The sequence below is a fragment of the Phlebotomus papatasi genome, chromosome 3, assembly GCF_024763615.1.
Source record: "Phlebotomus papatasi isolate M1 chromosome 3, Ppap_2.1, whole genome shotgun sequence".
NCBI lineage: Eukaryota > Metazoa > Arthropoda > Insecta > Diptera > Psychodidae > Phlebotomus > Phlebotomus papatasi.
In genome coordinates, this window is record NC_077224.1 from 1,817,408 (window position 1) to 1,843,596 (window position 26,189).

Consider the following 26,189-nt stretch of genomic DNA (forward strand, 5'->3'; position numbering starts at 1 on the left):
ATAGTTGACAGTGACATCCTGTGGCGCTGGCATCGCCGTCAAATTGCAGAGATTTTGTGACGGGGGATGAATGTGTATAATCGTGTATTTTTTCGTGTGAAAAAGAAGTGAATATTGATGGAAATTGAATGAGTATTGTGTGAAAAAAATGTTTAACTAGTGCGTGCTGCGAGCCCATCGACTGCATCAAACCCAGAGTGCGGTTCTGGGTAAACGGGAGAAGGCTCCTCCTGTGTTGACCAAAGTGTTGGTGGTACTTCTTCCCTCTTCTGCTGATTCCCACTCAAGTTGTCGCATTTTTTCATCCGGGGGCGCCTAAGATTTAACCGTGTCGAGGCCCCAAGGATAGCCACCAAGGTGGACACAGTGTTGTGCAGTGCTGTGGGCTAAAGGGGAGCAAGGGGAGTGTGAGGGCAGAGTGGATAGGTCCACATGCGAGTGTGGGTCACAAGGGTGACGGCTTAGTGGCTTCCGGGGGGGCAGAAAGGAGTAGTGTGGGTGTGTGTGTGGTGAGTGTGCAGATTGAGCCCTCCGAAGAGCCCGCTCCCTCGTGCTAAAAAAAAGCAAGGGAGGCCCAGGACACAATAATTGGGAGATTGCCCCCGAAATCACCTTCCCCACAGAATTCCACCCTGAAAAAATGGCTTCATCCAATCGGGGAATTCAGCTGGGATCAGCGTGGTTTCAGCGAAAAATCAACCTAAGACCGCAGCACCGTGGTGTTCATCTTGTCACCGAAGAGATCCTCCGGCAGATGCCCGAACTGGGACAATTCTCCGTGGGACTGTGTCACGTTCAAAGTAAATATCCCAAATGCATACACACACAAATACACATACATATCCCCCCATTGAACCCCTTTTGCAACCACGAGGACCCCACAAAAATTTCCTTTCTCAATGCCGGAGAGTGGAAGTGTGTCAATTGATATGCTTCTGTGTCGCTCTCTGCAATCAAGAGAGATGATGCACATAGGTCCAGAACTTACTGGAGCACACCATTTCAGAAACTTTCTCTCCCTGTACTTCACGAAAAAAAAGCCCCCACAATTCCTGTCATCCGTGAACAATCGCAGATTCACGAGGAATTAATCTTTCCGGAAGAGAAGGCCAGGCAAAAGGTTTAGCATACTTACAGTGCCAGTGATTTTAGTGATAACCCTTTATGCCTTTAAGCTTTTCTCCAAATATTCTTATCTTGGTTAGGTTTAAAGTTCATTCAAATTAGATTATGAATAAATTGAAAAACACAATTAAATTGGCGAGAAAATCGCAAACTACTCGAATTCTTTTCCAAACTTCTGAATAGGTATCAACTATATAAAAGACCTTTCAATGTTATTTAAGCTCTAGGGGAAATGTGACTAATTTCGGACAGCTTTAAATTTCGGCAACTTAGTGTAAGGCGTTATCACACTTGCACATTAAAATTTTAATGTGATTCACATTAATTGTCGCTTGTGAGCCTCCAAATATGTTATTTGTGTCCTTGAGTCACTTAATATTTAGGGGTTTTTCTATTTATTGATAAAGAAGTGGACTTGGCCTGCAAAAATAAGTTTGAATTTACCTAAAGCATAAATATTTTTCACATTAAAAAATTAAAGAGAAAATCGCATTAATTTTTCGTATTAATGCTATAAATCAATTTATATCAAATTTTGCGGGCCAAGTCTACCTTTTTATCAACAAATAGATCAAATTTTGAATATAAAATGATTCAAACACACAAATTACACATTTCTACTCTCACCAGCAACAATTAATGTGAATCATATTAAAATTTTAATGTGCAAGTGTAACTAAATCAATTAAAATTATGGATTTTATTTTTGAATTAACAATGATTGAGTACTACAGTGCCCGCTTTCTAATCCTGATCGGCGTAATCCGGACGAGTTTTCGAGGGTTAAATATAAAATAATTTTGAGGTCATACAGTAGACTCTCTCAAATTCGGGCATATGGGACCGAAATGTCAGCCGAATTAGACAGACATTCGGGCGAAAAAGTTTTTGAAATGAAACGATTTCTTATTCATGTGCATATAGATATTGAGTTTGCACACTCATATTTAACGTAAATTGCATGAAAATCCCTCAATAATGCAAAATTACACCAAAACTAAGACAAACCATGCCAAATTTGAGCATATTTGATTCATTTGATGATTATAATCAAACTTGAAAAATGACAACAAACTTTTTTCAAATTTAACTGCTGCCCGAATTAAAAAGTAGCCCGATGTTAAAAGAGCCGAATTAGTGAGAGTCTACTGTATATAAAAGACCTTTCAATGTTAATTAAGCTCTAGGGGAAATGTGCCTAATTTCGGGCAGCTTTAAATTTTGGCCACTTTGAGTGTAATTTCGGCCAAGTAACTAAATCAATTAAAATTACAGTAGAGTCTCTCAAATCTGAATCTCTCAAATTCGAACGATCAACGTTTGGATTCAAAATGCCAATTGTGAGGTTATGTAATAAAAATCGTATTCTGAATGACTGAAAATCATATTTATGTGCTTATTCCTGAATACTTACAAACATTATGATTGTATAAAATGAAAAGAAAGTACGTTGCTGCTAAGACTTGTGTGAAAGTACGGGAATTTGATTCAAAGTACAATGTAATCTCACGTAAATTTCGTTAGTTTAAAAAAAAATCGTTGGAATTTGGGAGGTCAGAAATGTCAAAAATATCCCCTGAGCGTTCGAATTTAGGAGACTCTACTGTATGATTTTAATTTTTTAATTGACAATGACTGAGTATTGTTTATTTATTTTAGGATTTCATTTAAAGAAAACAAAAAATGATAAATTACTTTTCAACCTTCCAAATAACTCTCCTGAAAAAGATGTAAGAACTCATTTTTTTCAGTAGGGGAGACTGGGGTAAAAAGTCACAAAACGGATATTTTATTTTTTTACAAACTACCCGTGCACCTCCGAAATTTTTAATTAGCACAGTTTTATAGGAATTTTACCGCTCTACAACTCTGTGAAAGTAATATTCCTCTATTTTGTAAGGAAATACGTTTATCGAGCCGATTTATAAAAGGTAATTTTGTGATCATTCTCAAAAATGCTGGGGCAAATAGTACCAGACATTGGGTATTATCATATTTTGATTCACTTCATCACGGGCTTCCGTAAATTTAAGTAAAATACCTAGATTACATATTTTCATAGGAAATTTATACTTCTACCTTGGTAAAACACCGTTTTCTCTATCTGAGCGAGAAAAGCGTATTTTCAGCTATTTTACAAAAAAAAAAAAACACACACACACAAAAGACTGCAAATCGTTTGACCAATGCAAACAACAAGCGGCGACACATAGCATTGACGTTTCTTTTCACCGTGGAACATCAGAAATTGTTTCGGTGTTTGTTACTTTTTGCTCCATAGCTATGTTACTTTTTACCCCAAGTGATCGTTTTTAATAAAAGGATTTCTGGTGAAAAGAATCTTTGTAAAATTCTAAAATAGATAGCGGATCTTATTCAAAAAATCCAAATTATTTAGAAAATATTTACCAGTGCATCAATTTTGGAAAATAAGTAGGTAATAATTATTATCTTCTGCACGGAAAATATTTCATAAATAGAGCTAAAATTTTCGATATTTTTTATTTTCTATATTTCTTGTTCAAATTTTAATAAACTCACGACATTGAAGAAGGTCTATGGAGGCTATCTATAGAAAAAAATTTGAGCCGCTATCTTTTTTACCTTGGAAGATATTGAATTTTGAATTTTTTGATTTGTGACTTTTTGCCCCAGTCTTCCCTACTATTTATTTAATTTAGTATTTCATTTAAAGAAAACAAAACTGATAAACTATTTTTCAAAGTTCCAAACAACTCTTCTGAAAAAGATGTAGGAGCTCTTTTTGTCAGTAGGGGAGACTGGGGCAAAACTTGTGAAAACGCATATTTAATTCACGAGCTCTGAGAAAACTTAAATGTTTTATAATGAGCATATTCTTATAGGAAATTTACTGGTCTACATCTACAACATTGTAGAAGACTATTTTCCTATATCTCGAAAGAAATGTGATTTTCGAATCATTATCTAAAAGTCGATTTTGTGGAGATTCTCAAAATTGCTGGGGCAAATTTTGTCAGTCTTCGGATAATTTGTGATGTTTTACTCTCGCAAACGTTAAAAATATCAAATAAGGTAAAGTGCCCTCGAGTCGACCGATTCCTCGACTCGACCGATAGTCAATATTTGAATGTGTGGTAGTGAATTTCTATAAAATTGTTACTGATTCGTATTTATTTATGAAATAATTTATTGACCTTTTAATGTTAGATCATACGCTAAATATTAGTGCAAATATAAATAAATTGAATAAATAACTCTACCGGTCGAATTGAGGAACTGGTCGATGTGAGGGCACTTTACCTTAGATATATTTTAATGGGAAATTTATTCCTCTTCTACAACTTTGTTGAAGATAATTTTTCTCTATCTTAACGAGAAATGTGCCTCAATTGAGCTAATCAGTATTGATATTTTCTGTAAGCCAAATATTCCAAAAATAGGGCTCAAAATTTCATTATTTTTTATTTTACATATAATATACTGCAAGTAATATGACTTTTTAGACATTAATCTGTGTTGATCTATAAAGAGAAGTATTCAAATTTCATATCGTAAATGGTATAAAAGAGGGTGCCAATAGGTGTTCTTTCGATCCTAATTAAGAGCTGAAATGAGGATATGTTCCTATTTTGATTAAATGATTATCGATATTTTCTTCATTTTTGGATATATTTTAGAGATTACCTAGGCGGATATGCGTTGATATACGAAAATATCGTTGAATTATTCTTAATAACGTTTTTCCAAGGTCAAAGGTTAAAAAGGCTCTTAACAGCGTATTTTTCAACCGAATGGTATCATGTTTGGGCTCATGAAAGGTCTTGGAATTCCTCACAAGCCTGGATTCCAATCGATTATCAACCGGTAATAAACCGGTACATAACCGATAGCTGATCTTTGTTCGAAACTCAATTATACTACTCCTTCGGTTTTTGTGCAGTGTTTTTAGTGATTTGTAAATTGGTTCAAATTGGTTGAAACCGGTAAACAGTAAATGATACGAAAGCACTTTTGAGCACTCCTAAAGGATTACAGGAGAGTCATTTCCAAAAAGAAAAAAAGTGAAAAAAATATTCTATAATTTTTTCCACATGGTTTCTCGAACATACATTAGGCAACAAACTTTTGAGACTCACTATATTTATCCAGTATTTTTGAGTAGATATTTTGAGAGCTTATCCCATTACTATTAATATTCATACATGTGTCGGTTTTCTCCTTTTGAATCATTCTTTTGGTCCATTTATCTCTTCAGTCTTAACTCTGAAAATATCTCTATCTATTAAGGAAGTACAATTCCCGCTTAGGGGAATGTAGGCATGGTTCGCACAGAGTGAACCTTTAAACGATGCGATTTTTCTCTTTGTTGGCAAAGAGCTGACCTACCATTTCTCATCTCGTTTCATGAGCTTAATAATGATCTATCTTACTTCTAAGAAATGACGAACTACCTCTTTGCAAACAAAGAGAAAATTTGAGTTGTTTGAAGGTTCACTCTGTGCGAACCATGCCTGCATTCCCCTAAGTTACATGGTTTTCAAATTTGTAGCTTATCTCAGTTTCCAAAAGTCTTAAATTTGTAAATAAGCAATTACAGTGATGCTCATATGTAATAATCCCTATTGAAAATGTTACTAAAAATTCATGGTTTGAGTCCCGTGTCCCGTATTAACTGTTTCGGATTTCAGTTGAGTGGCAATTAATGTTGAATTGACAAACACAATCTCAAAGGATTTATTTTTGTACCAGTCTCAATTTTTTGAAACCTTTTTAGTGGGGACCTTTTAAAAAACCTCTAAGAAGTGAAAACTTTAAATTGGGAAAATTAAAATTTTCCTATCACTACACAGATTTAATTTCTAGATCAGTTGCAATATCTGTAATTTTCATGAATATTCAGAGCTGAAAAAAAAAGAATCACAGCTATATTGCGATAAAAACTGCTCGATATGGCTTTATTCTCATAGTTAATTAGCTAAAGAGAATTCCGTGAATCTCTCTTGGACAATTACCCTGACGAATCTTCCGGGAAATGAAGAAAGGTTTGCCCTGGAAGTGACAAACAAAACAATGTGGGTGAAATTGCGACAGTTTCTCGGAAAATCTCCACCTTTTTTGCACGATTAAATCATGTCTGATGGTCAGTTTGGATGGTCAATAAATTGGTCATATGGTGGAAGTCAATTGACTCACCAGACACAAACTTCCCGCGCTATATTGTTTGGTCTTTGCCGCAGGATGAAAAAAGAAATCGCGGGAGTTTTCAGGGGATTTTCGTGGTGAATGATTTTCCACGGAGGGGCTGGTAAATGGCTACATTCTCTCCCTCTCTCTCTCTGATGATGACGACAAAAAAAAATTTATGCCAGTGTGAATGAATAGTGGAGAGTTTTATTGATGTTTCCAAGTACAACCATCAACCTATGTTTGACCCTAAACACAGTTTTTCTCTCTTTCACCCAAAAGGTGTTCACACAGGTTCCTTTTTTTGTCCTATACTTACTCAAAACTCTCCTCCCTCTCACCTCAAAAAAATAAAAAAAAAGAATACCGATAGTTGGAGCCCCTATTTAATACTATTATACACTCGCGGAAATATCTCTGGGCACATCCGCGGGATCCGCTTGGCGTTGAACGGAAATTACTGAGCAATCACCGGTGAGGGATGCGACATTCCGTGCAAAATATTTGGGTTTGGGAAATTTTGGGGCAATTTTGCAATTCTGAATAGCGTGCAAGTGTGGGGTTGATTCGAACAATTATTTAAATTTAGACTTTGTGATTCTATGGCTAAAAGAAATAAACGTAGGGGAATGTGGGGCAAAATGTGACAAAATATATAATTCTTTTTTTTAGAACTCCTAGAAGACCTTATTAGATTATTCAAATAGAGTAAGTGTGCCAAATTTCGGCATAGTTGCATATAAGCACCGAAGTCCTAAGTTTGAAATGCAATATTTTTAATTCATACTGATATTTGTTACTCCCTTATCGGGAGGATTCTGTGAAACCTTGAAAACTAGTTTATCATCTTTGTTTTCTTTAAATCACTTCCTAAAATATTTAAAAATTAATAATAATGGACATTGCTTTGGGTAGTATTCCGGACACTTTGAGTGAAATACCGGCCACCTTTTTTCTGACGACCTTGTGTGACGCAACGGATAGAAAATTTCAAAACGTCAAGCGAAACGAGTTTAATATTTAATTTAATACGTTTTTATGACCCACAAGCCCTGAGATCTTCCGTGTAATTTGTCCTGAAGACCTGAAGAGTAGCATATCAAATTTACGCGCAGATTCCCGTAGCAATTTGCCCTTCCCGTACTCTTCCAAGGCCTTTTCTACATCATCTTTTTCATAGAAGCGATGGTTTTTTTTTCTCTGGACATTGTAGAACTCAGAAATTGAAAAAAAAAAACAAAGAATGAATAAGACATTTAGAAAAGCAAAAGATGTTGCCGGAATAGGCAACACTACCTCACCGGAGAGACGCTCACAAAGTATATACTCTTTTACGCGAAATACAGGATCCAGCTGGGAAATTTCACCCAAAATTTAAAGATTGATTCACTATTAACATAAACAGAAACAATCTTTAATGAAAACTAATCAATTATCATGAAAAACACCGAAGGAAAACATTTTGCACTTCACCACAAATCGTAAAACTGCTAGAAACACAATCGATCTGTCACATTTTTTGTAAGACTCTTTCCACACTGAGTTTTCACAACGCAATTTAAATTCAAATTATACCTAAAATTTAACGATCTCTGTGGTAATACATCCTAAATTGAATAAATATTAAAAGCAAAATGAATTCATTGACTATTCGAAGATAACACACATAATTTTAATTAATTTATTTTCATGGCCGAAATTACACTCAAAGTGGCCGAAATTAGAAGCTGGTCGAAATTTGGTACACTTTCCCTATGTTTTTCGAGTGATTTTCCAAATCAGTTAATTTTCTCAAGTAACTTAAAAACGTACAAATGTTAGCATTAGGGTAAGAGCTCATAATTTTGGACAGTTTCTAAATTTGGACACTTTGTGCGTAAAATTGGACACTAAAAATAAAATGATAGAAATTACGGATTTTCATTTTAATATTTATTGAATAATGAATTCTATCTAAATATTTGTTCTTTGAAGATTTTAACACTAAATACGTTAAATTTTGAATATGATTTCAGTTATAATTGCTTTGTTGAAAATTCAGCGTGGGCAATTGCTTACGAGAAATATGACAGTACTTTGTTTTTACTTCAGTCTTATTTAGCTGTGGTGAAGTATTAACATTTTTTCTCGCTTTTTTGAGTGATATTATTAAATATTCTTTGAATATTGTGTTGATGCACATTAATGGTGACTTGCACTTTTAGGGCAAAATCACATTGACCATAAAATGCTCGCCGTATCCTCACCGTATTTCCTTAATTTACGCATTTTCATTGCAATTCTTACGCAAATTTTCCATTAGCGTATTCCTTTATCTCGTACTCGGTGGCACTAGGTGAAAATAATACAAGAAAATTAAAAAAAAAATAAAAGGAAAATACAATAAACGGTGAGCAAAAAAAAACTGTACGAGAAATTAATCGTACAGTTTTTTTTTGCTCACCGTTTATCGCATTTTCATTTCTTCAATTTTCCGAAATCAACTCACTTTAATGAATGATATGGAAAGTTTCCAGTCTTCTTGTGACATTCTACGGTTCCCTTACATAAACAGGAAGAGGACTTTGTAATATAGATTTTTAAAATGGAGAACAATGGGCATCCTATTGAGGCGGATTAACTGTCCAAAATTAGAACTAAAGTGTCCAAAATTACAACCAAGGTGTCCTAATTTGAGTCAAATTCACCTTTACATATTAAATCATTTTTAAATGTATTAAGACTAATTTTAGTAAAAACAAAGACGATAAGTAGCTTGACAAGTTTCTAAACAACAGAGAATAACAAAAAAAATCAATTAGTATAGAAAATGTGCTGGAATCATTGAAAAAAAAGTCAAGATAGTCTGTTTACGTGCACAGTTTTGGGTGTGCATCAAGTTCAACATCGTAATGGAAAATCGCAATGTCCGGTGCAGTGTTGCGCTTGCACCTCATTTTCGAAGAAAGAGGAAGAAATTCATGAAATTTAAGAAATGCGAAATTTTACATGAACTTTTACTGGTGAACACCAAACTAACTTCTCCATGAATATTCAAATTGATGATATGTTCTCAAAGAGAAAGAGTGAGAGAATGAGAGGAGGGATTGGTTGTACACTTATTTCCGCGACTGTGCGTGCTTTTGGGGTGAAGGGTGGTGGATTTGAGTTGGAAAATGCTACTCATGTGTTATTTAAGTGAATTTCTTTGCTCACTCGCAGCTCTCGGTACACGACAATAGAAGGGTGACCAATAGAAAAAGAAATTAAATAGGATTTGTTAATGAAATTACGTTACAATATTGAATGGATGGAAGAGGGTAGTAAGAGGTGTTTGGGGGTGTATTGGTTAGACAATCCAGATGATTTAGTATTAACATTGATTTTTAGTATTTGTGTGGGGTTTGGGGGGCATATTTTGGCCAGGTACGAAGGATCAATTTGGAAAATTATGAAAATTGTTAATTAAATGGTTGGTATAGCCAATGAGAAAGGGTGGTGTGCTTGTGGATGGCACGAGGTGTAAATATGAGCGTAAAGAGGTAGAAGCAGAATGGGGTTGGAGTGTTTCATTCACTGCCAATCGAATTTGTGTCAAAACACCATTGAAATAGGTTAATTATTTCCCTTGTGCTCCACTTTCTCACTTATTGCCACGATGGATTGGAAAGTGGACAATGAAAATCGAAGAAAATCCCCAAAGGCGAATGGCGTCTGGAGGAGAATTTAAAAAAAAAAGTCTTGTCTAGGAAAAATATTGTGGATTTATGTATTTTTTTTTATTTTTTCAAAAATCAATAAAATGGCAAGAAAATAGAAAAAATACACTGAGAAAAAAAAGAGGGTGCGATTAACTTTTTTCCCTCATTACTTTAACATTTTAAATGTGTAAAAATATATCAACATTTTTTAATGTTAATTTTACACCTTTCTAAAGGTAAAATTAACATGAAAAAAGGTAACTTTAACCCCTAATACTCCTAAAAAGGGTAATATTTACACCGATTTAGGATAAATAATGCAGGGTAAAATAAACATTTCCGGAATGTTATTTTAACTTTTTCGGATTTCTCTCAAGTGTAGTGATAAGCCTAGATCAACTTATTGTAGGTGAGATTCTTAACGTGATCGAACTCGGAATGCATGAAAATTCGATTTAGAGCTGAAGTTACACAAATTTTGTATTTAATGCAAAATATCTAAGATTTGGATGAACTGACAGAAAGACGATATAGGGTGAAATGTAGACCAGAATGTTATCTATAATCTTCCCGAAGAACTTGATGTTATTGGTTGCTCAGGAGCCGAGATAAATAAGGTTTATTTGTTTTTGAACTCATTTTTTGACACTAGCGGCCCTAGTGTCCATATGACGAACTTCGATTATATCACAGAAGTTTACCAAGTTTGTACCATGTTTAAATGTTCTATAAAGCTGTACTGCTTCGCGAGACCTTTAATTTGCGCCCTCACTCATCAAAATCAGTCAAGTAGAACAGGAGATATAGTGGTTGAATTTCGTGAACTTTGACCCCTCATACACTCAGTCCCGGTATTATGCACTTCGGAATTATGCATGCACCTGACGAGATTATGCACATACAATTATGCAATTTTGCCTACCCTTGAGAGTCAATTTATGAAATCATTTTTGAAATGCGCCTGAAATTATACTATTTTGTGACGCAGGACATTTGAAGACACTAAGCTCATTTTTCAGAATAATACTTCAATCTCTTTTATTAAGATAAAAATTTTAAATATTATAAGAATTTATTGAAGAACGGTCAAAGAGTACCTACTGTTTGTTGATGAATTTCTTTTGAACAGTTGAATCTTATTGTTATGACTACTTTTACTCCGAGCGAAATTCGTTCTACGGCCGATTCATTCAAAAAAAATCGCCTGCGTGTATGCAAATTTTCTCGATGCATAATGCCATTTCGCGCGTTTTTATTTTTCGGTCCCGAAAATGTGCATAATCCCGGGACTGAGTGTATCTCCGGTTCTATTTTAACCAGAGCGGACCCACGTCACCTTTTGGAAACTTCACAGCATACAACACTCTAAAACAGGCCTGAGCTAAAAGAAAAGCCGAAGTGAATTTGGTGGTGCCCGTTCAGATTCTTTGAAATGCCGCGAAAATTCACGTAGAGAAAATGAGAGGTTTTGTTAATGTGAAAATTGTTTAATTCCTTAGAGTTAAGTCATTTTCACAAGAAAATGCTTTTAATAATTTAGTTGAAAACAGTTATTTGGGTTAATTGTAAATACTCTTCGATATTACAACAAAAACATTAGGATGAAATTTTGAGCTGGAAGACTCATATTCTTTTGAGCTGTCCCAAAATTCAGGATAAGTTTGAGAAAAACCCTTTTGTACAACACTATTTTTGGTTAATAAGGAATGCAAAAGTACGCATTACAAGAAGGGACACGACCTACTAATAAGGATAAAATAGAGAAGAAAATATTTTGTGGCATTTTAGAAATTTTTTGCAACCGCAGCGCCGCCAGACGTTTGTCAAGTGAGTTATTTGTGTCTCTATCTCTCTCTCACAGTTGAATTGCGCGCGATTTAAGAACTTTCCATTTAAAGTGATATTTGCATTTAATTTCTTTGAGGGGGTGGTGGGTCAATGGACCAAGTTGCAATTTTCACCCGACATATAACCTTTACCGGAAACCGTAAGACGATATCTTTCTTAGTTCAGGAGCTATTGAGCTCCAAAGAGCGGCCGGACGGACGGGAACATTTTTTAGCCATTCATATATTCGTGGTCAGAAAGTGTCGAAACGTCGAAACACATTTTGGCAAAGTTTGGGGCCGATCGGAGAACATGAGATTTTGTTAGGATGTGAGATTGTTAAGAATCTCATCTAATAAACAAATCGGAGACTCTGTTGATTTTTACTCTATAATTTTTCACGACGTTTCGAGGATAGGGGAAAGTGCTCATGCATCGTACGATCCCAAGCCTCGTAATGACTAAATTTGTCTTATGTTTCTCAATAAATATGACATATCGCATTCGTACACTCAGAAAAATAATCGAGTAAAACTTACTCGATTCAATGTTGAATTAACTTTTTTTCGTTGTGATTTTCCATTAACTATATTTTAGAGTTGATTTTACTTCTATAATATTTAGGTGTAATATTCGGAAGAGTTGTTTTAACTTTTTCTTCCTAAAATTTACATAACAAAAGAGTATAAATAACTCTTTTTAAGACTGAAAATAACTTGTGTTAAGAGTTAAAAAAAATCTTTTTTAGTGTTAAAATAGCTCTTTCAAATCCTAAAATGAGTATGTTTTACAATTTTATTAATTTTTTATTTTATAATTTTCTTTATTAATATTTTCTTGACCTCATGTTCCCTATGTTCCGAGCGAAATATCATGTATGATGATGCACGCACATGTCTTCATGAAACACTGTTAGGCATATTTCTAGTTGATGTTCTATATGAACTTTGTCACACGAAAATCTTCTTGACTGAAGTATATTCTTAAAACGAAAACACTTAAGCATATACTTCAGTCGAGATGAAATTTTACATCGAAAAAGAGTAAGAATTACATCGATATTCATAGAGTTAATTCAACTCTGCCATAGAGTTGTTTTAACTTTTTAGGTTTTTTCTTAGTGTATTTTAAGAACTAGGGGAAAGTGGTCAGTTTTTCAAATTTCGGAGTCACATTTATTCAGAAATATTAGGAAAAATTTAATCATTACGAAGCTTGAGATTGTACGAAGCATGGGCACTTTCCCCACTTGAGAGAAATCCGAAAAAGTTAAAGTAACATTCCGAAAATGTTGATTTTACGCTGTAGTATTGATCCGAAATCGGTGTAAATATTATGTTTTTTTAGGTGTATTAGGGGTTAAACTTACTTTTTTTCATGTTAATTTTACTCTCAAAAGTGATAGGCCGAGAAATGCAAGTCAATTGTCTATGCTTTTTCGCAAGAATAATAACAAAGCTATATTTCAATGATTTTCTTCACCATATTTCCACAAATATTGTCCACAATATGACTCTATGATTATATTGTGTAAATAATCAATTTTTAACAATAAAAGAAGTTGATATTTTGAAGAGTATACGACAAGGTGTTGTGAAAGATGTATAAAAGAGGAAGGAGAATTTCATTTCCTTGATGTTAATGTAAAACAATCATCATCCTCCAAAACGGAATCTTTTTGAATGGGACGAAGAAAAAATATTATTTACTCGCGATATGGGTTGAATATGCATTGAAATACTCCCAATATAAAGGAACTTGTTCCTTTGGAAATATCCTCTTTTCTCAACATTTTCATTTTGAAAGAAAGTCAGTGGGAAATAGAGAATCACTGATTCATTGTGGATGATTATGAAATCAATCTCTCATGATTAGTGTGTTATCAACCACGGATAAGGCACGTGAACTTTCTCAAATTGAAAGTTTATTTGATAGAGTTCTGCACAACTGAGTACAGAGATGATTGTACATTAATGAAATTTACTCGAAAATTCGCACCTTCATGTGTTCCTTCTGAGAAGATACTAATTGACTTAGCAATCACGCAAATTTTACGCGCCAATATCCTCAAATGCGCGGCTAATTTTTTAATAAGTTACTTTATTAGTTTATCATAAGCGCTCATTTGTTGTTTTTGACTTTCTGGCAGAGAGAGGTCACAGTGAATAATCCCATGTTTGCAATTATGCAGTAAAAAAAAAAGAGAGAAGTAACTTTTGATACAATTTTCAGCATGTCTTTTCTACACAATTCTGGCATAATCCCAGAGTATATGTAGTTTTTGTTCTAACACTTGCTGAGTGATTAATTGATATGAAAAGTGTATAATAAATCAGCCTCTGGTGAATGACTGCTGAAAATTTTCTGCATAAACATTATGTTTTTCCAGGCAATTTTTGTGTTATATCCCACAAATTAAAGTTCACAAATCTGAGAGTATCGTGTACCACTATACTATATAGGGGAAAGGTTCATAATTTTGTCCAGTTTCTTATTTTGGACACTTTGAGGATAAAATTGGACACTGAAAATAAATTGATTAAAATGATGGATTTTTATTCCAATATTTGATGAATAATGAATTCTATCTAAATATTTGTTCTTTTTGAAAGATTTTAACACTAAATACGTTAAATTTTGAATATGATTTGAGTTGAAATTGCTTTGTTGAAAATTCAGTGTCAGCAATTGCTTACGAGAAATATGGCAGAACTTCGTGTTTACTTCAGTCTTATTTAGCTGTGGTGAAGTTCTAACAATGTTTCTTCGCTCTTTTTGAATGATATTATTGAATATTCATTGAATAGTGTGTTGATTCACGTTAGTGGTGATTTGTACATTTGACCTGAAGTGAGATTTGCCTTGTGAATTATATTTTTCGTGTGAAAAATGGGAAATTTTCTAAGATATTTACCAGTGAGGTGATGGCTCTTATTTTGGACAGGTGTTTTTCTCACGAAATTTCGTGAAGTTTTAGCTTTTGTGATGACTAGGTTGGACAAATGCCTGGAGAAACAAAGGAGCATCATCTCTACGAAAGAGATATAGCGAGAAATGTCCTGAAAGGCTCCCGGAAAGGTCAGGGAATGAGCGAATCCGCACGTACTTGGAGTACCGAAGTCAACTCACTTTAATGAATGATATGGAAAGTTTCCGGGCTTCTGTGACATTCTACGTTTCCCTTACATGAACAGGAAGAGGACTTGGTAAGATTGGTTCATGAAATGAAGAACAATGGGCATCCTGTTGAGGCGGATTAGCTGTCCAAATTTACAGCCAAGTTGTCCAATTTAATAACCAAGTTGTCCAAAATAAGAGTCAAATTCACCTTTACATATCAATTCATTTTTAAACGTATTAAAACTAATTTTAGAAAAATAAGACGATAAATAGCTTGCTAAGTTTCTAAACAACTCTTCTGAAAAGAGAGTAATAAAAAAAGTCAATTAGTATTGAAAATATCGCACTTCAAACTTGAAACATCGATGCTTATAAGCAGACTGTCCAAAATTATGAGCCTTTACCCTACTGACACTTCCTGACCCCCAAAATAATCTCAACAATATCTCTCTCACCCAAGTCCTATCGATTTACAACTTTGCCACACTTATAAGGAATAATTGTGCTACATTCAAACAATTTATTGTTGTTCCATTTTTACCAGTTTTACACAATCTTTCTGGCTGTTTTTTTTTGCACTGATACACGGGACAAATATACTAAAAAGTTTTTAAAACTTTTAAAACCTCCAAGCCGAAATTTTTATTTGATGGGTTTCAGTCGTACTGTTAGCTTGTCCTAGGCGTTTAAATATTGAAAATGCCATTAAATGCCTGACTTTCATATTTTTCCTGCTCTGGGGTGGAGAAATGGGTGCCTTGTGACTCTCCCCGAAAATTGTCTGCGGTAGCACGGGATACACGAGAGGGGGAACATTGCAGGGCAGACGAAATAGATTCTTCTTCACTTCATCGTTTTATGGATGACTGAAAAAGTTCGAGGACTTTAAAGGGAAATTTTTTACAGTTTTTCATGCAAAAATTTAATTTTAATGCTTTATTTTTAATGGGTTATGTGTTGGAAGGCATACTTGTAAATTAAAGAGGTAATTTGACTAAAGAAATCATAAATTTCTTGTCCGGTTGTACACGTTGAATCAGAGAGTGACAGCAATAACGAATGGTATTCATGTCATGGGTACTTGCACGACAGTAAGCAAAGTACAATAATTCTTTTTTGTAAACATGTTTTCAAAATTTCCTATGAGAGTGAGCGAGATGACTAGATCTAGATCTCACTCACTCTCATTGAAATGTCAAAAACATGTTTATAAAACAAAAGTTATTGTGCGTTGGACATAACACTCAATAACTTTTGTTTTGTAAACATGTTTTTTACTTTTCAGTGAGAAAGAATAAAATCCAAACTAGTCATCTTGCTCTTTCTCATGGGAAATTGTAAAAACATGTTTACAAACAGAAGTTACCCAAGCGGCATTTAATATCCAAATAATGTATGTCTCAAATGTAACCAGTATATTTTAAACGTAATTGAGCTATTTCTAAAAAATATAATGTACGGACACGATGGAAGTATATTATCTGCAAATTATGTGCGTTGTATGCCAAAAAATAACCTAAAAAATGTATAGAAAATAACAGTAATTTGCTAATTGATAAATACCAGTTAATATATCAATATTTCCCCTTAAAATTATGACCAATTGTTTTTAGATCCATAAATAAGTCATAATATTATCTATTTTTGAGTAAAGATGTGTAAATCTATGTCGAAAATACCGAAAGTATATTTATCTTACATATTCTTGCTGTTATGTTTATATAATGTCGTGAAATTGTATAAACATCATATTTTGATATTTTTTAGTTACATTTGCTCTGTAAAGAAGACAAATTGTATACAACTTGTGTTCTTTTTGTATAACGCTGCCAGATTGTCAAATTCTGCTTTGTTTGCTTAGCAGAAATTCGAAATCGAGTGCAAATTTTACAAAGTGTGAGAGCTAATATTTTCTTCCCTTAATTGCAATGTACCGCAAGTACAAGCATTAGGACAGCTTCCAGATCATTTCTCGTGAAATCAAATTGCAGAAAGAGTGCCCAGAATTCAGAAAAAGTTTATGAAAAGCATAATCTTTCAGTGTTTTGACATTTTTGTTGTTTAGTGATAAAGCGTGAGCACACTGAAACCGAACCATTGAATAATGGCTCTCAAAAATTAACAACAAAAACGAAAATATTTTCGGAATGGTAATTTAAGGCACTCAATGGGTCAAGTGGTAGAGCACTCGCTCTATGATGCAAGTGGCCCGGGTTCGAATCCTCTTTAGGTCACCAGGAATTTTTCTGGCGTTGAAGGTGTTCGGATTGCATCCAGTGAGCTTCATTGCACATGATTTCACGTGGCATGGGACTGACAGTCTCATCTTGTACAAGAAAAAAATAATAATGCATGTCTAGAAATCCCCTTGGGGGAAGAACTTGTTCCTTTACGGAATGTTGTGCCAGCATTATTATTATTATTATAAAGAAAAATGGAAAAGATATAACAGTTCTTCAGTCGATAGTTATAAGATTGGTATTACAGAGTCATTATATTTTATTTAGTTATAATCAATACATTTTACCGTACAGGATGACGTGATTAAGCATAAAATAAAAAATTGTTATATTTCGGATATAAAAATTCCGCATTGATCCGAATATGGGGCTCTTTTATACGGTTATACACTGGTAAAAATAAAAGGGTCAAATTTGCCCTTTTCAACAAAAATGGATCATATTTGATCCTTTGAAAGTTTCACTTGAATCTTTTGAAATTTTGTATGCACATTTATCGCGATAGATTACTTTTTATCGTAAATTTATTACTCCTATCATATTTCTCTCATCTGAGCGAACACCATAGATGGCTTTTTCATTGTTTTCATTCGTTTATTCCGGAGTTAAATAAGTGTGAAAACAGTGATCCTTTCAAATGATCATCGGTGACCCTTTCATTTTTACCAGTGTATAGAAGAAATTTGTAAAGTCTTCGCTATCATTTTCATATAGATATCAGACATCTATACTCATTTATGACGATAAATACTCCTTGTGTATTGTGCGTTGGGCATTACTATAGTACATTATTTATTTTATTGGACTTATTATTAGTTTCAATGACAGTGAATGAGACCTATATCTAGTCATCTCGCTCACTCTCATAGGAAATTTAGAAAACATGTTTACTAAACGAAAGAGATTACATGTAAGGCGTAATTGAATAAAAGGTTTAATATGTAGATTATACTTTACAACGAAAATACACTGAATCCAGTCAATTCACCAAATTTATTCACTCACTGAGAGAAATCCGAAAAAGTTAAAATAAATTCCGGAAATGTTTATTTTACCCTGCATTATTTATTCGAAATCGGTGTAAATATTATGTTTTATAGGTGTATTAGGGGTTAAAGTTACCCTTTTTCTTGTTAATTTTACCCTTAAAAAGGTGTAAAATTAACATTAAAAAATGTTGATATATTTTTACACCTAGAAAGTGTCAAAGTTATGAGGAAAAAAAGTTAATCGCACCCCTTTTTTTCTCAGTGCTCAGAAAAATAATCGAGTAAAACTTACTCGAATCGATGTTGAATTAACTCTTTTTCGTTGTTATTTTCGATTAACTATATTTTAGAGTTGATTTTACTTCTATTTAGTTGTAATATTCGGAAGAGTTGTTTTAACTTTTTCTTCCTAAAATTTACCTGACAAAAGAGTATAAATAACTCGTTTCAAGAGTTAAAAAAAAAATCTTTTTTAGTGTTAAAATAACTCTTTCAAATCCCAAAATGAATATGTTTTGCAATTTTATGTTTTTTTCTTATTTTATCATTTTCTTTATTAATATTTTCTTGACCTCAAGTTCCCTATGCTCCGAGCGAAATATCATGTATGATGCACGCACATGTCTTCATGAAACACTGTTACTGTGTTATCACACTTGCACATTAAAATTTTAATGTTGTGAGAGTCCAAATATGTAATTTGTGTGTTTGAATCAATTGATATTTAATTTTTGATCTATTTGTTGATAAAAAAGTAGACTTGGCCAGCAAAATTTGATATAAATTGATTTATAGCATTAATGCGAAAAATTAATGCGATTTTCTCTTTAATTTTTTAATGTGAAAAATATTTATTCATTAGGTAAATTTAAACTTATTTTTGCAGGCCAAGTCCACTTCTTTATCAATAAATAGAAAAACCCCAAATATTAAGTGACTCAAAGACACAAATAACATATTTGGACGCTCATAAGGGACAATTAATGTGAATCACAATAAAATTTTAATGTGCAAGTGTGATAACGACGTTAGGCATATTTCTAGTTGATGTTCCTTATGAACTTTGTCACACGAAAATCTTCTTGACTGAAGTATATTCTTAAAACGAAAACACTTTAGCATATACTTCAGTCGAGATGAAATTTTACATCGGAAAAGAGTAATAATCACATCGATATTCGTAGAGTTAATTCAACTCTGCCATAGAGTTGTTTTAACTTTTTAGGTTTTTTTCTTTTAGTGTTGTAATCTCTAAATTTTTGTAAAAGATGAATGAACTTTCTAAGCAACCCAACTGTTCCTCCTCTTTTAGACTTGTACATAGTGCCAAAGAATTGGATTGCAAGGAACAGCAAAAAAGTGTGTTATTTGTGTTTGATGTAAATAATTTATCCAGTGTTATAGTAGCGGGGTCAGGAGAATGTCATGGATTTAACTTTACGATTTTCTTCCCTCGACACTTGAACATTTCGTTTATATCGCTTATACCGGGAATATTTTATACTGTTGGAGAACGTGTTGTGTGTATGCAATTGAGGTACGGGGGATAACCTTAAAAACTGCAGTTGATGTGCAATGGACAGAGAGAGAGAGAGAGAGGCTTGTTGAGTGGGGCACTTTTAGCCACCCTGAGAAAACTACCGCGCACCATATGCTAGGTCTCTTCTTCCAAAAGTGTATTGTAGGTTCAGGAAAAATTGTCTGAAAGGGGGGGGGGGAAATTCGTGGTATGAGGTGGAAAATTTGTGGGTTTTCGAAAAGTGTTGTGGCAGCAGAAAGCACAGCACAATACGCGGTCTGTTCCACAAATTTACTTACAAATTCACTGCGACGAACTTTATAGCTGCAATGAGGCAATCAATTCGTTTTATGCTAAAACTCTTCACCTAATTTATCCAGAAGGAGCACACGAAGAAAAAAAAAAGAGACCTTTAGGGGTGGTAGATAAAGCGTGTCAATTTAGGAGTCATAAAGTTACATGAGTGAAGAGAAAAAAATATATATTACCACTTTCCAAGTCAATCAATTTGTATTAATGACAGAGTGAAGGGATTAGGTGCGATCGTTTTTTTTTGCACATTTATTAAGCAAAAGAAGGAAGATGAAAGGGGAGAGAATGTCCTAAAAAGAGATGGCAAAGCGTCCCAGCTTTGCGAAATGCTCGAACTCACGAGAAAGTCGTCTTCGTTAGCATATTTTTTGTACGCACATAGGGTTACTGAAGATTTAATTGTGTATAGACAATGAGAAAGCTATTAAGAAATTATTTAACCCATTCCTTACCATGGTATTATACATCATACGCAAACTGAGTGATTTTAGATGATTTATTCTTGGGTAATTGTTATCTGAATTGCTATAGCGAATGAATTTTTAGCTACTTTAGTCCTTCAATTAATTGGAAATACATTTTGTTGTTCTTTTCTCGCTTTGTGGAAAGTCATGCAAAATTTTTGCACAAAATGGCGAATGAAAAATTTGGCATCCCGTCGAATTTGTTCAAATTGGCCTTCAGTCTCTTTCCTAATTTGAATTCTGGTTGCCAATTTGTGTTCTTGGATAGTTACTCTATCTAAATCAATGGAGTTTGCAAAGAATTAATGTAAAGAATTTAAATTCAGTGACCGTTAAGACGTGTCATTGACAGTGGCTCCCCGCGGCCCCATAATAGATAAAAATTCTTTCTTTTTAAAAAAAATTCCAGCAAAGTTATATCTCGTGAGTTTGAGCCTTTTGAACCGCTGGACTGGTTGACATTTATTGTCAGCCACAAATTATCTAAATTACCAACAAATACCTATAAATATAGAAAACTGAAAACCCATTTTTTTAAAAATATTTTCGTAAGGAAATTTTTATTATAGGGGATGTAAAATTGAACAAAAAACGGTACTTAACCGGTTCATTACCGATGAAGACCGATGCAGTCGGGTTCAAAATTTCAATATCTTTCCAAAAAATCCAAATTTAACCAATTCGGTTGAAAAATGAGACTTCCAAAGAAGTTGACCTTTGACCTTCAATAATTCAAAATGGCGAATTTTCCGGTCATAGATATGTTTGGACGAAATGTTCGCCAGGACTAGCTCTAAGACATATCCAAAAATCATTGAAAAAGCTTGGGCCAATTTTTTGCAAAATTGGGAAAACCTCATTTTTGACCTATTTTTTGAGGGATAGGGAACGTATGAAAGGGGAGGGAGGAAAAATAAAGAGGTTGGGCACGAGATAATGTCATTTGAGGAGAGGTCACCGAAGACCGGAAGTCGATATCTCTTACCGTTTAAGCTCCAGAACAGTGCAAAGTTGAAAAAAAGTCGATTATATAACTGCTCTCTCTTTGAGTTCGAGCAGTGAAACATTCCCTAATGACTGATGATCTAAAACACATCTCTACGTTTTTTTCTCATTTTCAGTTTTACACACATCCGCAAGTTTAGCGCTAAATGAGAGCTGGGATCCAGATGTCAGGTAAATTATTAATATTATATATATATTTTTTTGTTGTTGTATTTTTTTCCCGATAAAATCCCCATTAAAATATTCATTGGAAAATTTTCAATCTCTCTCCCTCAAAATGCAACTGAATGTTAACAGGGACGATATGGAAATGATGCTAAATAAAATAGTCCCCGAAGGTTTACCTTATCGACATTCATGTGAGGGACCTGATGATATGGTGAGTGATTATTTTTTCAAAGTGGTTAGATTGAAATAAAAAAGGGAGATATATTTTTATTTTCAATTTGTCAAGACAGAGTTAAAAAGCAAAGTCCAGAGATTTTTCTTAGATAAAAGATTGTATGTGCAGAAGTAATAATATCCGCTACAGATTAACGAGTAATAAAAATATAAGAGCAATCTCTTCCCATGGAGAGGGAACGTATTTAGAAGTAGCTTTTCACTCTCAGACAAAAAAAGTTTGTAGAAAAGGAGTTAAAGTTTTGTAGTTTCCGTATAAAAAGTTACAAATGGAGGTAGAATGTGGTTCCAATACAAAGGTTTGTAGTTTTACAGCCGAATTTGTACAGTTACAAACCCAGGAGTTAAAAGTTTGTAACTCATTCATTTTACAAACAAAGGTTTGTTCAGCTACAAACATTGGAGTTAAAGGTTTGTAGGTCGCCTATTTCACAAACGTTTTGCTCTAGAACAAACTTATTTGTAAAGAGCTGTAACTGTTATGAAATATTTATTAGTTTTTCATTCTTTTTTTAATTTTTAATAAAAGCATATTGAAAAATGAAACTTTAATATTTACAACCCTTTACCTCCAAAGTTTGTAGCTGAACAAACCTTTGTTTTTAAAATGAATGAGTTACAAACCTTTAACTCCAAAGTTTGTAGCTGTACAAACATTTGTTTGTAATAGAGCTCAGTTACAAATTCTTCTGTATAACTACAAAACATTACCTTGAAAGTTTGTTACACAGAGAATAAAAAGAGGTAATTTGGTGGTCCAAAGAGACAAATCCTAGTGGAAATACGCCAAAATGGTGGATAGCCTTGGCGCCTAGCCAAGTATTTTTTTTTCAATCAGTGACAGCAAATATCTTTTAGTAATTTAATTAATAACTTTATTAACCTAATTAGAATCATTTTTATAAAGTTTTCCATGAATTTTGCTAAAATATTGCAAGAAAAATGTTTAACGAACAAAAATAAGGGATTAATTGAGGTCTTAAAGGGGATGGAACTTGACAACCAAAAAATGTCCAAAAAAATGGGAAGATCCTATCACCTTTCAGCCGAATTTGTCCATATAGCTGACATATATGCCTTTTAAACCACTCCCGGGGCTAAGAATCTTCTTTTGTTAGAGGCAAAAGTGTGCAATTTTCTGTGATACAGTCGGAAAAAACAAGTTTTCTACCGAAATTTGATGTAAAACAATGCTGACTGCTAAGTCTCATCGTGTCGTGTTGGTTTTGTCCCAAACCGGAATCCTAAGTGACTAAAAGGGTCTTCAGAATACTGGAACAAAAACTTATCAAAAAGAAGCTTTTAGCAGTTTGATGAACAGAAGATGTTTTACCTCATTTTAGTGGTACAAAATTTTTTTTTTTTTCAAATAAAAAAAAATGATAGGTCTTGTCTTAACTTGTTTTCTGTCCGAAAAAATAATTTTAAAGCACTCAAATTACGTAAAACACCATCTGTGCATTAAACTGCAAGAAGATTCTTTTTGATAAGTTTTTGTTCCAGTATTCTGAAGACCCTTTTAGTCACTTAGGATTCCGGTTTGGGACAAAACCAACACAAGTTATGCAAGCAATCAAAAAGATTAAATAAAATGTTGAAAAACTTTTCTAATAACAAAATTTAATGACTTATATCATCTGAAAATTTATTAAATTGTCTTTCTAAGTGTATTAGAATCTCAAAATCGCAAAAAAGTGAGTTGATCTCTTGTAATTTCCAAGGAGCGATATAATATTCTAAAAATTGCCTAGTAACATTTACTATCTGCCTATTAGAATTTAATTATGTTTTTATCACAGTGGAAAATGTCTTTTCTTGACATTCAGGTGCTTGCTCCGGGCGGGACTCGAACTCACAACTGTGAGAGTCGAGTCAGAGATCTCACCGCCCAAGACCCAACTGCCTTGCCTATTGCGCCACTTAGATTCCCTGTTATGAACAAGTAACGAACCGGATGACTAATTCCAAAATTCAATTACAGTAGACTCTCGCTAATTCGGCTCCTTTAACATCGGGCTACCTTTTAATTCGGGCAGCAGCTAAATTTGAAAAGAGTTTGCTGATATTTTTCAAATTCGATTGAGATTATCGAATAAAGCAAATATGTTCAAATTTGCCATGTTTTGTCTCAGTTGTGATGTGATTTTGCATTATTAAGGGGCTTTCATAAAATTTACAATTATTATGAGCATGTAAATTTAATATGAGTACGCAGGTAAACAAAAAATCGTTGCATTTCAAAAAAAAAGTGATGCACGAATTTCTCTCTAATTCGGTTGACATTTCGGTCCCAAATGCCTAAATTTGCGAGAGTTTACTGTATATTACTCGTAAGGTATTTTGAGTGTTTTATAAATCGGTTTAAATCGATTGCGAACCGGTTATGAAGCTTTAAGTAATTTTTGTCCGAAAATCAATTTTATTACTCTTAAAACTATTTTAGGGGGGATCTTTTGAGCGATTTGTGAATCGGTTCAAATCGGTTGTGAACCGGTTATGAAGCTTTAAGTAATTTTTGTCCAAAAATTAATTCTATTACTCTTAAAACTTTTTTAGGGGGGGATCTTTTGAGTGATTTGTGAATCGGTTCAAATCGATTGTGAACCGGTAATGAGCCGGTTATGAAGCTTTAGGTAATTTTTGTCCAAAAATGAATTCTATTATTCCTAAAACTATTTTAGGGGGGATCTTTTGAGTGATTTGGGAATCGGTTCAAATCGGTTGTGAACCGGTAAACAATCATATTTTTGCTGAATCCATGAGCAAAAATGTGCTAACCGGTCAGCAGTTGCCGGACAAAAAGTACTAACCAAATATGTAAATGGTAACTTTTCGTTTATGGTTTGCTACTTCTTTTTAGCAATTGTTCAATATAGAAATCTTTAAACTGTTTGCTGCCCAACTCTGTCATGAAAGTGAGCGAGGTGAAACCATAAAGTCAATTAGTACAAAAAAGGCACCCACAGAAAAAAAAGAGCTAGAAACTTGGTGTGTTATTGCATTGTGACCAAAAAAATAAAAAAAGATAAATAGAAGGAGAATGTGCAGTAATGTTTTGCCTTTTTACAGCCCGCACATGTGAAAGCCTGCTTCCTGGGCAGTTCATTGACAATCCCCATCACAGACGGCAAACTGTCGCTGGGCACGTGGCAAGGTGTCTGGCTATGTGAGCATCGTGATCATGCGGGTAGTCGTAAGTTAGTGATAACACTGTCCGGCTGTCCGAGGGATTCGGCGCGCAGTCCCCTGTCGCCGGTATCACCAATTGCCTCTACGTCCAGTTAGGGAAGGCCCCGCTCCGCTCGTGACAGTCGGTAATCGTCAGCACGAGGGAGCGAAGAGTCTCACATTCACTACAAAACCAACAAAATGTAAATTGTGAAAAAGGACAGGACAGCAGCAGCACTTGAGTAACAAAAGTTTAAAAACAGGTGAGGCAAAGAAAATGTGCTAGTATGTTCCTTTTGAGGTGGTATAAAGCAAAGATCAATCAAGGTTAAGGTAGGATGATTGCATTGTGCGGGGATTAACACTAGGATCAGAAGTCAGAATTTAATTCTAATCAAGGAATAATTTTGAAAGAGGACGTTTTGGACAGAAGTTTTTGCACTTTCAAACACACATCGATCCTCTTCATTAGCAATATTATAGAGAGAAAAAATGAGTTAGAAATGGGAAAGAAAAGTACTAATGGGGAAAAGAAAAACTAGTGATAAGCCTGTTTTAGCTTATGGAGCTGTGATTCTTTCATTTCAAAGTAGGCTTTATGATTTGAATTGTAAAAGGATGATCAACTTTAGAAAGATTTCCAATAGAAAAATATTGTAGTGAAATATTAAATAAATTTACAGATTATTTTTTTTTGGGATAAATAGAAAAAAAATAGTGAAAACGACTAACTGATGACCATAAGTGCCACTAAGAAGTCGGGATTATAAAAGTAAGTTTTGAAGTTATTTTTGGGTAAATCTTGAGTAAAACTTGAGTAAAATTTACATGAAAGCAAAATAATAAAATTCTAATATAATTTAATAAATTTAATAATGAGAAAGAATCACAGCTTCAATTATTAATTATTATAAAGTTCAATATAAGAAATGTTTTACAAACAAAAAATGGAAGAATAATTAAAAAAAAACAAATATATTGTTATACTTTTTTGTCTACAACCACCAAATTTGTAAATTAACCATCAATTTAAATTCATTATTATTTTTTTATGCGCAAAAAAAAAACATTTCAATAAAATTAACTTTCGTTTCCTGGGTCAATTCGAAAGATAAAAATATATATTTTTTTAAAAGGGAATCAACATCAATAAACCAGCCAAAAAAGAAAAA

General features: G+C 33.7%; 1 protein-coding gene across 2 annotated transcripts; it reads left to right on the forward strand.

The window, feature by feature from the left end:
• LOC129806446 (UPF0047 protein YjbQ) lies at window positions 1-26,189 on the forward strand. 2 transcript variants are annotated; one of them, XR_008752164.1, is made up of 5 exons: window positions 21-800; window positions 21,564-21,618; window positions 21,745-21,826; window positions 24,919-25,280; window positions 26,154-26,189. XR_008752164.1 is itself a non-coding variant. In XM_055855040.1 (4 exons), the coding sequence occupies exons 1-4, from the start codon at window positions 641-643 to the stop codon at window positions 25,132-25,134; spliced, it is 513 nt and encodes a 170-aa protein (XP_055711015.1). In that variant the 5' UTR covers window positions 1-640; the 3' UTR covers window positions 25,135-26,189. The 2 variants fall into 2 exon arrangements, 1 of the variants encoding a protein (XP_055711015.1); XM_055855040.1 differs by having other exon boundaries at window positions 1-800; window positions 24,919-26,189.

What these genes read in the sequence shown, in the direction of transcription:
- LOC129806446 (XM_055855040.1), top strand. Translation starts at nt 641, where the DNA reads ATGGCTTCATCCAATCGGGGAATTCAGCTGGGATCAGCGTGGTTTCAG. An exon ending in GGGACTGTGTCACGTTCAAA is followed by an intron (nt 801 to 21,563) that starts GTAAATATCCCA and finishes TCTCATTTTCAG; the next exon opens with TTTTACACACATCCGCAAGT. An exon ending in GTGAGGGACCTGATGATATG is followed by an intron (nt 21,827 to 24,918) that starts GTGAGTGATTAT and finishes GCCTTTTTACAG; the next exon opens with CCCGCACATGTGAAAGCCTG.